This window comes from Drosophila subpulchrella, unplaced genomic scaffold, assembly GCF_014743375.2.
Source record: "Drosophila subpulchrella strain 33 F10 #4 breed RU33 unplaced genomic scaffold, RU_Dsub_v1.1 Primary Assembly Seq354, whole genome shotgun sequence".
In the NCBI taxonomy this organism is placed as follows: Eukaryota; Metazoa; Arthropoda; class Insecta; order Diptera; family Drosophilidae; genus Drosophila; species Drosophila subpulchrella.
The window spans coordinates 10,243,265-10,257,780 of record NW_023665577.1 but is presented as its reverse complement, the minus strand read 5'-3'; the positions used below and the strand labels follow the sequence as shown (position 1 = coordinate 10,257,780).

Sequence of the window (14,516 nt, the reverse complement as noted above, 5' to 3'; positions counted from 1 at the left end):
GTATCAAATCCATTATAAATTTTTGTATTTTTAGATAGTTCACTTTTTGGCAAAAATGTATCTCATACGTAGATCTGAATTAAATTCCTACACTTATTCCTAGCAATAAGAAATACTTTTCATCATTTTGTACAATTAATATTTTATGACTAAATCATAAAGAATTGCCCCCTTTTTCTTGCCGTGTGAGAAGGCCGACGAAGAGCAGCATGTATGCACTTTTCGGCACAAAAACATGGGCAGACATTGTGTCTGGGCCCGTGTTTTTGGCTGGCTTCATTAGGAAGAAGGGTGCACTTGTCTGTTGTCTGTCTGTTGGCTGTTTTCTGTTGACTGCCGACTGTTTCTACGGACTGTTTCTGTTTCTGCCTCTGCCGCTTCCACTTTTCCACTGCCAAAGTGGCAACAGCCCACAGCCAACAGCCAACTGCCTGCTGTCTTTCTGTTTGCCATTTGCTGCTCTGCTCGGCTCCTCCTGCCTCCGAGGGCACAAACTATTTACGTTGACGCATACTGGGACACGGAACGCCCACTTGGGCACACCCGACTTGAACCTACACATCACCTACAAAACATTCCTCTTCTCCTCCTTTGTTACCCACTCAAAAGTTCAATGTACGCGCTTTTGTTTCACAAAAAACTGCAATAAAAAAAAAAAAGGAATTTGTTGTAGGCCAAACGTTGCCATTTTCTTTTCTCATTTTCCGCGGCTTTCAACGCCGCACACAATCTGCGATGTCACGCCCACTTTTGGCCCAATGCCAGGGCAAAGTTGGTCTTTGGGTCGCCGTGACTTGCAGCTGATAAAAAATTAAGCATAGTTTTAGGCCAGCAAGTGCTGATTCTGCTCCTGCCACAGCCACTTTGGCTTCTACTTCCACTTCCACCGACTTGATGAAGAAAGTTTTATTGCTCGGGGGGCCGGCAGTCTGCACAAGTCCATTTGCCTTTTTAATTTTAAACAAATATTTTGCCAAAGCGTTTTTCTGCTCCGCTGTCCTCTGCCCCCCTTTTTATTTTCTTTTTTTTTTTGGTTCTTATTAAAATGTTGACAGCTTGTTTGGCGGCAAAAGTTTTTCGCTTTCTTTGGCTAATGATAATGAAATTATGCTGAGATTAGGAATCTAGCCGGAACTTCGAAATTGGTAGGTAAAAACAAACTAAAGGGAGGTCTTAAAATTGGTAGGTGGAAAGAAAACTTAAAGAAAGAGCTGAAATTTGTTAAAATGTTTTTAAAATATTTATAAAACGTTTCCATACATTATTCTCATTATGAAAAATATTTAATTTTCTATTGGAAAGCCCAGTATATTCTGAAACCATAAAAGTCTAAACCTTTGCACTTCTAAATATTTTAAATTAAAGACCCCAACTATTCCATTACTTATTTTTAGAAAATACTTTTGGTAACTCTAAAATAAGAAAACTTTTTCCTAAAAAGTCTCTAAGCAAACGTGGTACATTTACTTCTATAGTAATTGTATATATTTTTTGGGGTGCACATCAAACAATGCAAATTGATTGCGGGAGAAAAGGAAACGCGTAAATTTTGGGCAAATATTACTGTCAGTCAAACGGCAAGGAATCAGGTTCGCCCGGGGATGGAATGGGCCTGATCCGCCCTGAGCCGCAGCCAAAGTCTTGCCACATGCCTGCGCATACCAAGTGGGTGAATTTGTGGAACAGAAACAGGAGGAGGTGCTGGGGGATGGGTTGTGGCAACATGGCCATATGTGCGGCATAATGAGGAATCCCAGCGAAGGCAAGTCGTGCATGCAGTCGCCGCATCTGACAGCAAATCAATTCATATGCCTGGCCAGAAACCACCGATGAGGATGGTACATATATAGGATAGGATCGTGGGGGGGGGGGATGGGCAAATAAATTCATCAAAACGCCGGAGCCCATTGTTGTGGGCGGTTAACAACAGCAAATATGACTCCGGTGGGTGCCGCACAATCGTTATACTTGTACTTATACAACGGTCTAAACGGATTCTCCCCAACAATGGACAATGACCGAAGGCGGAACTTAATCCATTTTGTCTTCTGCTTTTTACTCGGACAAATGAAGTCAATTGGATTGCGATGCGACTGGCCGGGCACCGCATCAAAGTAAATTGTTTTAAGCATTCCGAGCTGAGACCATGGATTAGCATCGGTGGGTGAAATGACAAAGAGCTTTGGCAACGCCTTAACAACCAACCCCAACCCAAATTGCAGTTTCTTGGCCCGAACTTTGAACCCTCGTCCTAGGCGGCCACATTTATTACACACGCTCATTTGTTTCTCGACCGCCAGAGCAGCTGTCATATTAAGCAACTTTGACCATTCGAGTGGCCACGCTCGAGATAGAAATCTTTTTTGTTCATTTCATTTTATGTCCACTACGACCATGGCCCTCGCACACACGCATTTTTGGCAATTTCCTGGCCTTCTTTTGGCCATTTTACCGCCCCAACCAACCGTGTCTGCTGTCTGACCAATGCCTCAATTTGACATTGATGTGCCAAATGTGGAAATTTTCCTTCACTGACCAAGCTGGAAAAGCAACAAGAAAATGTAAGGGAAATAATAGTAATGAAAAGTTGTGGGTCCAAAAGACGAGGCTTAAATACACTTTTCATGTTACATTTAGTATGAATAAAAAGTATTATTAAAAAATACTAATTAAATACCAAAATGTATTAGTATTTTCAAGAAGTATTCTTCCTTAAAAAATATATTCTTTGTCTATTTGTCTATTTTAAGAATACCCTTTAAAAAGTGTATCAAAAAAAAGGGAACCCACTCGTAAGCCGAGAGAAACTGTAACGGCAAAAGGCTGTTGAAATGTAATTTGGCAAAATATTTGGGTGCTATCCTCGCTTGACTTTGGTTTCGTGTGTTCCACCCAAATGAAACTCAATCTGTCAGTCGCTCCGTCTCTGTTTCTGTCTGTCTGCCCTGCCATTCATGTTGCCACCTCACCACCCACTTTCAAGGCCTACAAGGATCCCTTCCTATATACAGACCCCCCTCTTACGTGCGTTAGTCATTTTGGCACTTTCTCATGTCGTCAGTCGCTTTGCCTCTTACTCATTCGCACAGCAACGCCTACCCATTTTCATACCATCGCACATGTGAGCGGATTGTTTTTCCCCATTTTCCCCCCATTTCCCAGCACTTTTTTTCGCTCCTGTGGCAGATTAGTCTATGTACTTTTGGTGTGGCTGCCACATTTCTTTCTTTTTTGACTTTTTCTCCCTGTTCGATTGTGCATTTAATGCCAATTTACTGTGTTGTTGGTGAAGAACTGACAATCCTATGACTAATGTTTGTCTTCAGACGAAATGAAATCAATCATGGGCAGACGATTGAAGTGGGGCTCAGGAACTGATTAGCTGCGTTTTCTTTCCCCTAAACAAATCGATGTTATCTCAAGAAATATACAAATTTAGTTAACTTATTTTCTTTGCCATTTAAAAGTTCCTAGGTGATTTAATTGCACTTTAATAGCCCTTTTTCCTTGTCTTCTTAACCTAAAATTTATGAATCATTCCCAGTCTAGACATAATGAGAAATATTCATGCTCTAATCTCCCCCTGAATGGCAAACCCCTAAAAATCTATTGTCCATTTGCAAACTCATTTACAATTAAAACAACATTAATTTTCCTCTAATATGACCTCAAGCATTTAGCTGTCTGTCTCTCTGTCCGAAAATTTAAATTGCCAGAGAAACACAAGAACAACAATAAATGATTGTCCATCCTGGAACCGCCCCCATCATTGTGTATAAATGCCGCAAAAAAGTAATTAAATTACGCTGCAAACCAAACCCATAACCAAACCCCAGAAACCAAACCAAACCAGACCAGGCCAAAACCGAAGCCAAGCCAGAAAACCCCAGGAAAACTTAAAATGCCCCGCCCATGCAACAAGCGTTTAGCCACGCCCACTCCCTTTGGGGGGCGGCATCAGCAGCTCCTGCTGTGTGCGAAAATTTCGCATAATTGCGTCAGGCGAGCGCATAAATTGCCAAAGACAAGCGGCCTGGGGGCACGTGCGTATCCGCAGGGGGGTCAAAATTGCAGGATCTGAAAGGGGGGAATCCATAGAAAAATGAAGAGTAAAATGGGGGTGGCGGGGTGCAGCAATCAAACGCTGCACTTTGCGTGTGCATATGTCAAATGGAACGGCTGCAGAACCCCTTCTTTCAGTGCCATCCTTATGCAAACCACCCACAAAGGGCAAGGACTCGCTGTCCTGGGCATTGCATGGCTGTCACTCCAAACTGATAAAGGGGAAAATAAGAGACATAGACATGGCGAGTGCCATGCATTTTGCCAACTTAAATTATATTAAGTATGAAATATTATGCTAATTATGGCTGATTTCATTCCATTTGAAGCACAAAAGAACACGAACCCGCCGCGCTGCAGAGACAATGCAAATGAATTAAAATTAAATGGCTGGCAAAATGGAAATGGCAAATGGAAATTGAAATGTAATGCCAGTCGTTTGACTCCTCTTTCTACTCAGCGCAGTACTTTTGCCCTGCAGCTGCTGTCTGACTTTTACACTTTCATGTGAAACGCGGCGTATGCGTAATTTTTGCCTTTTTTCACATACGAGAACGCCGCGTAACCCTTTGACAATTTCCACGCACTCCAGCTTGCTTTTTGTATACATATGTATACGTATATGTTTGAAATGATTTTTCCATCACTTACAAATGAGAAATTAAATTATTTGCTGCTAATGTATGTGCGAGCAGAAGGAAAAGCAGAAGGGCGAAAATGTGTGGAAAAGCCCCACCCTTTGAGCGGAAATGATACAGCAAAAGAGCCAGAAGGGCAGCCATCTGAAGATGAAATTTGTGCGCCGTGTGTCGCGTGGAAAACTAAAACTCATTTCTGGCAAATTAAACTTAAATGTGCCACGTTTCGGATGGAATGGAAGATGCCAAGCGAAATGAGTTGAATCCGGAAAAGGAAAGGGCTGGTGGAAAATGTGTTGTAGGGGGTGAGTCGGTCGTGTGTGTGTGTGAGTGGGTATCTGTGAGAGCATCTCAAATGTGAAAATTAAAAGGCATTTCCGCAGAATGTCAGCGTCATATTGTAAAACATGAGTATTTAATTAGAAAATACTTTTAGGCAGCTACCTCCATATCGCCGTCTCTTTTGGCAACCAGTATACACCTAAAACATAGAAGTATTTGGTATTTTCAATAATATAATATGGTACAATACCTTCATAAAATTGCAATTGTAATCTCGCATATGTAAAATCGTTTTTATATGCCTTTGATATGATATTATATCTACTTATACATAAAAATGATCTACTAAAGTTTATTATCCAACGATTAATAAGACCATCAATAAGACATTGCAAAAACCCCACATGTGATATTTTTGAATTTATTATATTTTAATTTCAATATATTTCGATTATTACTTAATATACTTTATCTCTCCGTGTATCCCTCTCGTTTCCTTGTGTCGATACATGTGCCTGGCTAATGAATTCCTCCAGGAAGAGTTCGCCCCAAGTTTTGTGCTTTTTAACAACTTAACATAGTTTTGGTCTCGAGTCTCGAGTTTGTTGCCTGCTCATGTAAGGATGTAAGTACAAAATAGCATTTTCCTTAATGGAAAACCTCCTTCGCCTAGGCTCTGAACTTTGCATGTATGCGGGATATTAACACGGAAAAACCAACAGCCAAAACAGCGAACTACAAGCAGGAATGGTGTTGGCTGAAAGTGCCGGCCAAGAAGAGGTCGTCAGCGGGGGGTTCAAAGGGCAAGGATAAGGACAAGGACGACAATGATGATGATGATGATGATGATGGTGGTGATCATTATGACGGGGACTGTGTGGCGATGATGATGATAACGATGATGGCTGTGTTAATGGCCAGGCATTATTCAGAGCCTCATTCCCAGATTGTCACACAGCGATAGGCGAGGGCGTGTGTGTGTGTGTGTGGGTGAGTGAGTGTATCTAGATTGTCGGCAGTCGGGGGTTAAGGGAGGCCCAATGTCCACTGGCCATGTCAAAACTCATTTGCCGTTAACGAGCAGCCATTGTGCTTATAAAAGGATTATTTACAAATCACTGACTTTCAAAAATTGTCAACTGCAGGGCAAATGCCTGAGCAGCACCCCCCTTAACCCACCAACTGACTGCTTTGATGTACAATTTATGGAATTAACCCTTAAGTGCTTGCCGGCATCAGACAGCAGCCGTGGATCAACGCTCCAGTTGATTTCTTTCAGCTGATTGCGGCTGTAACGGAAACGGATCTGCCTTTTCTGCTCCAATCGAAACCAATCCAGCCATCCATCAAACAACAATTGTGACTTGCAAATAGATTTTGCGATTTGCGATTTACAATTTGCCATTGATGGTAGTCTAAATGGTTGACTGAGTGACTAAACCATCTAAAGGAGTGGGCCAACTTAAAGAGGCTGAGTTCCCCTTAATTGATGCCCTTTGTTTGCCCTGTGGTCACTCTAATTGGTGTTTGCATCTGGCTCTCGAAGTCTTGTGTAAACACGAGATTCTGGCTGACCATCGGCGGAAAGGAATAACCACACACCACTCCATACCTCCTGAGCTTCTTTTGTAATTTTGCGTGCGTTGTGTTTGCTCATTAAACGGATTTAGCCAGGCGCAGATTGGGATAACATCACATTGGCGGTGTTCGATTCTGAATGCTCTTTGTTATTTAAAAAGAAGGAGAAAATATGTGTGTAAAACAAGGAAGTACAGATGTTATACAGAATACGATTATAAATATCTAAAAATATTTTAGGTTCGTATTTTTATGATTGTACCTTTAAAAATTAGGTGCAGTAGTGAAGGTCTTATGACACTTATTTGATTTTTAACTGACTAGCTGAATTTATTCTAGTAAATCTAGTAAATTAGTAAAAAATCAAGCTAGTGCCAAGGCCTTAATCTTAACAGTTCTAGAAAGTTTATTCTATAATAATTTTTGATAAAGTCCCTGGAATTTTCATGTATTTTTATAAACGGTAATGCAATAGTGTATATCAGCTGTCCCCATTCTACCCTATACCCTTACCGACCTGAATTATTATTCGCCCCTGGACAGACGTCATCAATTAGCAGACCGCAAGTCGAGTGGTTATAGCCAAGTTTGCGGAAAAAATTGACAACTGGGGAGCGAGTGTTGCGAGCAGGCCTAATGAGCAAACCAAAACGGACGGCGTGGACTTAACGCCACTTGCGAAATCACATGTCAAAAGTTATTAGCCCGGCGTGTAATTTGCGACGGGCTGATTACCGAAATGTACATGAAACAAATAAACAAAGTCATTTGGCTTGGCCAGCAGGAATAACAAAATTCGATGCCAAAAAGTTGGGATGTTTTAGTGGCTGTAGCTCTGCTGTCATTGCCAAAATCCTGGGCCAAAGTTGCTCGATCCAAGCCACCGCCGTTTCCGCCCCTCTCGATTCATGCTGTCAATATCGTGGCAACATATTTCCTCGCTTAATATTTTCTCCCCATTTTTTTTTTATTTTTATTTTTCCCTGGCTCCTGTCGCTATTTCAGTGGCTGTTACTGTCTGCGCGGACGTGAGGGCGTTAAACTCATACATCACTTTATCCCGGCTCTGGGCTCCAGTTCCCTTATCCTGCATCCAATGTCCTGGGACGTTGGCAGGCTCCCTAACTAACTGCCTCGACTCGCCTGCTGTTTGTCTTGGTCTGGCGCGTTTTTCTCGCACCGCGATGTGTGTCAAGAGTTGCCAATAAAGCGGCAACAGCAGCAGCAGAAGTAGCAGCTTTCCAATTCTCAACCCGATGATCGCTCCTGCGGAGAAGCTATTGAAAATAAATTTATAACGCATACGTCATGTGAGCCGAGACAGAGTTCGCAGTTTATTGCATTTGTCGCTGGCATTGCAAAACTTCAATAAATTATTTTATTGCGACAGTTATTTTGCTTGCTTTTGCCCTCTCTCACTCGCATGGGTTTTTATGAATTTGTTCAGCTCGCCAGCATAAGTACGATATATGTATCCTATATCTATATCGAAATCCATCTGGCAGGAGCTAACTTTCTGTCAGTTGGCATTTTCGTTCATTTGGCACTCAAGTCTTTGGCAGCCAAATTGCAAATGACTTTATGAATTTGCTGTTACGACATGGACAAGCTCCGATGACCTTTTGTAGATGGGGGAAAAATGGCATGGTATCGTATAGTATGTAGTAATAATAATCAACCCTATACCGAGATGAAATTGATTCCGCATGAGGCATAAACTTGGAATTGCATAATAAATTTGTGCACGAGCATAATGAATTGTTGAAAGATGGTTTTCTTGTTTATGGGTAAGGGAAAACCAACAGACAATTGCTACAAAACCGAGTGGGTTTTATAAGGCATAACATGTTGATTGATACGAAGACAGCTCGGTGATCCGATCATTTTGCGGCCATATCAAAGTCCCTTTAGACCAGACCCATTTCAATCGAGCATTAAGCACACTTTGTCAGTCATAAAGGGCCAAAACACTTTCGTTCCCCTTCATCAAAAGTTGACACTTTGCAAGTTAACCTTTAATGAAAAGGCCAAACAAGCCAGCAGCAGCTCGAGGGCTCATTGTGAAATTACCCAAAGCGCAAAGAGGGCGCAAACGACAGGAAAAAATAAGAAAATGGAACTCTGGCTGGTAGTAGTATGACCAAGGGCTATGAAACACTCCCTTTTCCCACTGCTGGCATCCTAGTCAAAGAGGCAATAAGTAGCAAAAATTACGCTAAACGTGGCAATTTCCTCGCAAATTGCACAATATATACACAAAGCGAGTTCGTATGCCCTACGCATGTCTGGGGCGGTAGGTCCTTCGTCTACTCAATTTAACTGTGGAGAGGAAAATATGGAAATATATTAAGGTGGGTCTTTAAATACCCTGTGATACCAAAGAAAAATGAAGAGAAAATGGAGTTAATTTGGGGCCGATTTCTCAATGTCTGGTTAAGGATCGAGTTTGTTAACTGTCAGATAAAGTTAACATAAGGTTAAAATGTTAGGAAAGAGAAATTCCTTTTCTCAATTGAGTGTTTATTTTACTGACGACAACTTTAACTCAATGTTAAAATTTAACATGACATTGAGAAATCGGCAGTTGGAACAATAAATATTTAAAAAATAATTAATACAATCTTTAAGAGCAATCCAATTAAGATACCAATTTTGATTCTGTTTGGTAAAAATTCATAACTCCATTATGTAACGCATGCTAGTATCATTTTATTACGCTGACAAATTGCTGATAAAAGTCTACTTTAACCGGCAAAAAAGAGAGTATAATAAGGACCATCGAGCACAGTGGCAGGTATTTTTCATCCGTCAAAGTACGACGCACCCATAACTGGCGCACTGCAGATGCCCAGGTAAAATCCGGGGCCAGGTGGCAAGCTGAAGCCTGTCAATTTCCACATGGCCCGCACATGAGGTGGGTAAAATGGGGCAGGATATGGGACAGAAATTGGGGGGCAGGACAGGAGGAATCGGGCGATATTTTAATGCGTGTCATATTTGATTGATGCCAGCGCAGCGCGACGCGGAGCCGTGGAACAATGTCAAGCGTTTAACATTGCCCCGAGCGCCACTCAAAATGTCAAGGCAGTGGGGTGTACCCAACCCCAACCCCAACCACCTTTTTAAACCCTGTCATTTCCGCTCTTTTTTTCGCCCTGCAAAATTGCCCCTGCAGGTATGCAATGAAAAAGTGCGTAAGGGAAACCTATTGTTCCTTTGATTGAGTGTGAGTGTGTGTGTGAGAGTGGGTAGGAGTGTGTGTGAGTGCCTCTGTTTTGTGTAATTTAACATGGCAGTTTGTTAACAATTTTATCAGGCCCGAGATGTTTCGCCTACCGAATAAGGGGAAAATCGCTTCGAGAGCTGTAAATACAGAGGAGAGTGTGAGTGTGGGTGGCATAATTTATGCCCAGACTAAGTGCATTATGTTTGGTACCCCGGGCTTTTAGTTGCCCCCCTCCCCATTTATCCGCCCCCAAGGCAGACTCAATTATTTGTGGCAATTGGCAGCGGCAGTTGGCGCAACTAATTTGACTTGAGCGGCGTATTGTAGGTAAACAAGCAAACATATGGGCTTGAATGTGTGGGATTGTATTTAATTATGGCAAAGGGATACAGAATAACACAAATCTGAACAGGGCTTACTTATATTTCTGACTTGGTATTAAGTATGTGGAAGGCAAATATCTATATGTTAAAAGAAAGCAAGGGATTCAGAATAACACAAATCTGAACAGGGCTTAATTATATTTCTGACTTGGTATTAAGTATGTGGATGGAAAATATCTATATGTTGAAAGAAAGCATTCTTACCCTCTTTGAAAATAGAACAAAAAGATATTCCAAAATTCTTTAATTTTATTTCTCATTTAAAAATTAAAATTAATCACATACTCCTTAAAAAATTATAAAAAAATTGTAAAATTGAAATGGCTATCTTAAGACACCTTAATTTATACCCCCAAAACATATAATTGTGATGTAGACGGTCCTTTGTCATCTTCCTTTTTTAGAAACTCTTAACCCCTGTGTCACAGTGCAACCCGTAGTTAAGATCTAGCTTCTGTTGATTAACCGCCTAAGCAAATTAACCCCTTAAGTTATTAACCCGGTGACTAGCCAAACCGCTAACCCCCATCCAACGCCAACATCAATGTAGCATCATTAACCGCTCCGACTCTGTGCATTCTCCATCATTCTCCACTCTGTCTCCACCCGATATTCATCTAATTAGCCCCACTGTAACCTCCGCACCCTATATAGCATTCATGACATCCTCTTCCCACCATAAAAACACACACACTCCATACTTTGCCAACCAAGAAAAAAAAAAAAAAGTAGAAAACGAAAACTTGGCCAAGTGTTTTACCGTTCTCTGCTGCTCGTTTCTCGATCTTTTGCAGGATGGACAACGCGGCCATTTAGAGGGCCTGGCATCCGTCTATTGCGAATTGCTAATGGCTCCCTTCGGGGACATTTTGGCGGCTCTCGAGCAGGCGCGCCAGGCGGCCTGGGCGGAGCGGAGTCCACTGCACAGTACCGCCCAGTTAGTGGGCGGCGGCGGCGGGGGAGGAGTAGGCGTAGGCGGAGGCGGTGGGGCTGGCGGCAGCACGGGCAGCGGCAGCGGCGGTGCGGCCAGCGGTGGCAGCGGCGGTAGCAGCGGCGTCCTGCACCACCGCCAGCAGCACGGCCATCGCGGCCATTCGATGCACGGCGCCGGTCTGCCCAATAGTCATAGCCAGCCCATTTATGTGCCCGGAAAGTATTCGGTATGTATGATGATGATGACCCGGAACCATCTAACCACCCACCCATCCAACCATCCAACCACCCAATCTTCCCGCCTCCTTAATCGCCCACAAAAAAAAAATCCAACAAAAATAGAAAGACTCCATTAGCGGTCCCCTAAGGAAAATATTTACAAAATCAAGAGAAAAAGGAATTTTCCAAAAAAGAAAAAACAAATTGATGTTGGCGTTGCTTAAAAAAATAACAAGCGAAAGAAACCATTAAGCATCTATCTGAATAAATCTATTTAATTGTGTGTTAAGAATTGTGTAAATATTTTTTGCTTGCTTGCGTTCTCCACTTTCACTTGCATGTTGTAGTTGTGTGTATTTAGCCCCCCCAGAAGAGTAAATAATAAAATCACTAATTTGTATAAACAATTTTTGCAGCCCTCGAGTTGTTTGTCGGACAAGGAGGAGGATGAGATCTATGGATTTGGCTATGGCGTCTTTGCACCCCGAGTGGCAAGGGGAGGGTTAACGCAACAGCAGCAGCTGTTGCAACAGCAGACGCTGCAGACGCAGCAGAGCATACAGCAGCAGCAGCAGATGCAGCAGCAGCATCAGCAGCAGCAACAGTTACCAATTGTGCCGGGCCAACAGCAACAGGCGGGAAATGGACCGCATCAGCACCAGACTCTGCCCCCGAATGTCGCCCATTTGAACTTTGTGCAGCAAAAGTGAGTAGAGGACTTAAATAATTTCGAATACTCTCCATTGAATATTGATGCTTATACAAATTCCATTTTATACAGCTGCCTGAGTCCGCGCTCTGCTTATTTTTATGAATTTCCACCGACAGCAGGTAAGTTGAATGAATAAAAGTCAGCGAAATAAAACTCTGAACCTTGCTAGGGGTTTTTAAAGCCTTTATGAAAAGGCGATGACACGAAAGTCAAAAGACATATTTATAATTTAAACATAGCAGAAATGTTAAAATAAAATACACAGTTGTATACAAAGTAGGTTAATAAATACAAAGTTAAATTATCCCAGAAAAATGTTCATCCTTAAAAAGATTATTTAACCAATTGAGAAATTCAGTCAATTTAAAGAAAATGAAGATGTAAACTATGCTTATTAATTTCAAGTTCAATTTTCCGAGAAAAAGAAAATCTTGTACTGACAATTACAATTTAAACAGAAAGTAGTTGTTTTTTAATAAGTGAAATATATTTTTAATGCCTAGACCACAATGTGCAAGGTTTTAAAGACCATTATATTTACTTGCTTGTTAACTAAGTTTAAAAAGTAATTTGAACTCTATAATTTGAAATGAAATGATAGCCCCCACTGCAAGGTTGTGAAACTTCTAAAAAAAAAAGGGAAAATGTAAATCAGCCGCCGACTTGAATTCCCTTCACTAATTCAATTTCTCTCTTTTTTTCCAACGACTTTTCCCCCGCGACTTCTAGAGGGTCGCGAGACAAAGAAACGCACCACACTGGCCCGATTGCTGAAAGGCTTGAAGACTGTCAATCGACGGGATCGGAACAATCAACAAAATGGCGCCCAGGCCAGGGTAAGTAAAGTACTCCCTCAATAAAAATTTTCTCGGAATTTTCCTCGTTTCCCGTATATCCCTTGCCCTTCTGCCAACTGAAACTCATTTTCGCGCTTCGTTTTATGACCGCAAGCAAATTGTTTGTCCTGTCCCGCAACTTTTGTGTCCCCAGCCTTTCATTTGAATCAACTGCTGCGGTAATTCTTTAAATTTATTTGCTCGCATTTCGTTTGGTTTCCTTACCATTCCCAACTACCACTTCTTGCCTAGGCTGCCATTTTATGACTTTCTGCGTCTTGACTTGAATATTCCGCAGTGTTCTGTGTGTAGTATACTTAATCTTGGCCCTGGGGACATGTAAATTTTTATGCGCGCAGCAGCTTCTCCTTTTGCCAGCTGAAAAGGTTAAAAATGTTTTAGCCCACGGCCATGTCTACATTGCCACTTCTCATCCTGGCTGCAACAGTGGCAAGCATCCTTCCTTCAACCCCCCGCAAGTTGTTGTACACTCGCTTTATCTGCGCCGCTCACAAAGGATTCATTCAGCGCCTTTGATTAGAGCAACCTTTGGGGAAAAGCATCAGAATCGAGGAGCTGGGTACTGGTTGTTCCAGCTGCTTGGGAACCAGCAGAGGCACTATTCTTGAGCCGAGCCTGGCAATGAAACTGCGGCCAGGAGCAGAAGAGATAACGTGCCACAGGACGCGGCGACTCGGCGACGCTGCTCATAAATAAGCAAGGACATGCATAAATTTTTCACAAGCAGCACAGAAAAGAATAAATAAGGTAGGAGAGAAGCGAGCAAAAAAATATAAATAATAAACTGCCAGAGGGAGGAAAAATGACAGAAAAAAAAGGCAGAAAACCAGGACCTGCTACACAGATAAGCGCAGGAAATGACTAAGGATATGTGCCTAAGTAGCGGCATCCTACTCAACAGCCGTGGCCTTTCAAAATATAATTAAACAGCACTCACCTGGGCCATGCGTTCGTTGGTTCTCTCACCTGATTTGCTATTTATGATAAGAAAACAAACGCATTAAACAGCGAACCCAGCCGCGCAGAGCCGAGAATAAGGGTCGAAGGGTGACCCTAACCTGACCCTTGACTCGTTGTTAATTAAAAATTAAAGCCCCGCTGAAAGGTGTGAAATACAAAATGGCGTCCTAATGGCGATAAAGCACGATGCTTTCAAGGAGTCCTTGATTTACGAGCAGCCTTTTTACCCCGCAATAACATCCTCCCATAACCTTTGTGCATACTTGAGAAAGTTAATAAGCCAGGCGATTGAAGGCACACGCCACCTTATTCGCAGCCCGAAAATGAATTTAAAACTTTGCTCTAAATTGATTCTTTCTGCATTTTCCTTCCAGGCGGCCAACGATCGTCTGAGGCACTTTCAAATGATAAACGGCGGCGCCGGCGGACAGCAGCACAGTTTCGAGGAGACAATCCACAGGGTGAGTGCCATAAAAATCTGGATGCACCGATAAACAAAATGGGGGTACATTAATAAAGCATTTTAGAAGGAGATTCAGGCTAGAGAAGAATTTTAAACATGACTGAAAGTATTTATTTAAATAGCAAAGAAACTAAAAGCACTGATGACTGAAATGGTTCTGCATCAATATACTATTTATCCCCTTCATTTTAAGAATTTTTTAA

The 14,516-nt window shown here is 42.0% G+C and overlaps 1 protein-coding gene across 5 annotated transcripts in view; it reads left to right on the top strand.

Annotated features, from left to right (window-relative positions):
- Positions 1-14,516, top strand: part of LOC119559813 — a 162,310-nt gene that overhangs the window by 133,052 nt on the left and 14,742 nt on the right. For 4 of the 5 annotated variants that reach the window (XM_037872901.1, XM_037872900.1, XM_037872899.1 and 1 more), the window contains exons 5-9: positions 10,964-11,329; positions 11,738-12,027; positions 12,103-12,152; positions 12,763-12,869; positions 14,225-14,311. In XM_037872901.1, coding sequence (XP_037728829.1) covers positions 10,964-11,329; positions 11,738-12,027; positions 12,103-12,152; positions 12,763-12,869; positions 14,225-14,311 — 900 coding nt within the window. The remainder of the gene's footprint in view (positions 1-10,963; positions 11,330-11,737; positions 12,028-12,102; positions 12,153-12,762; positions 12,870-14,224; positions 14,312-14,516) is intronic. The other variant, XM_037872902.1, reaches the window with a different exon arrangement.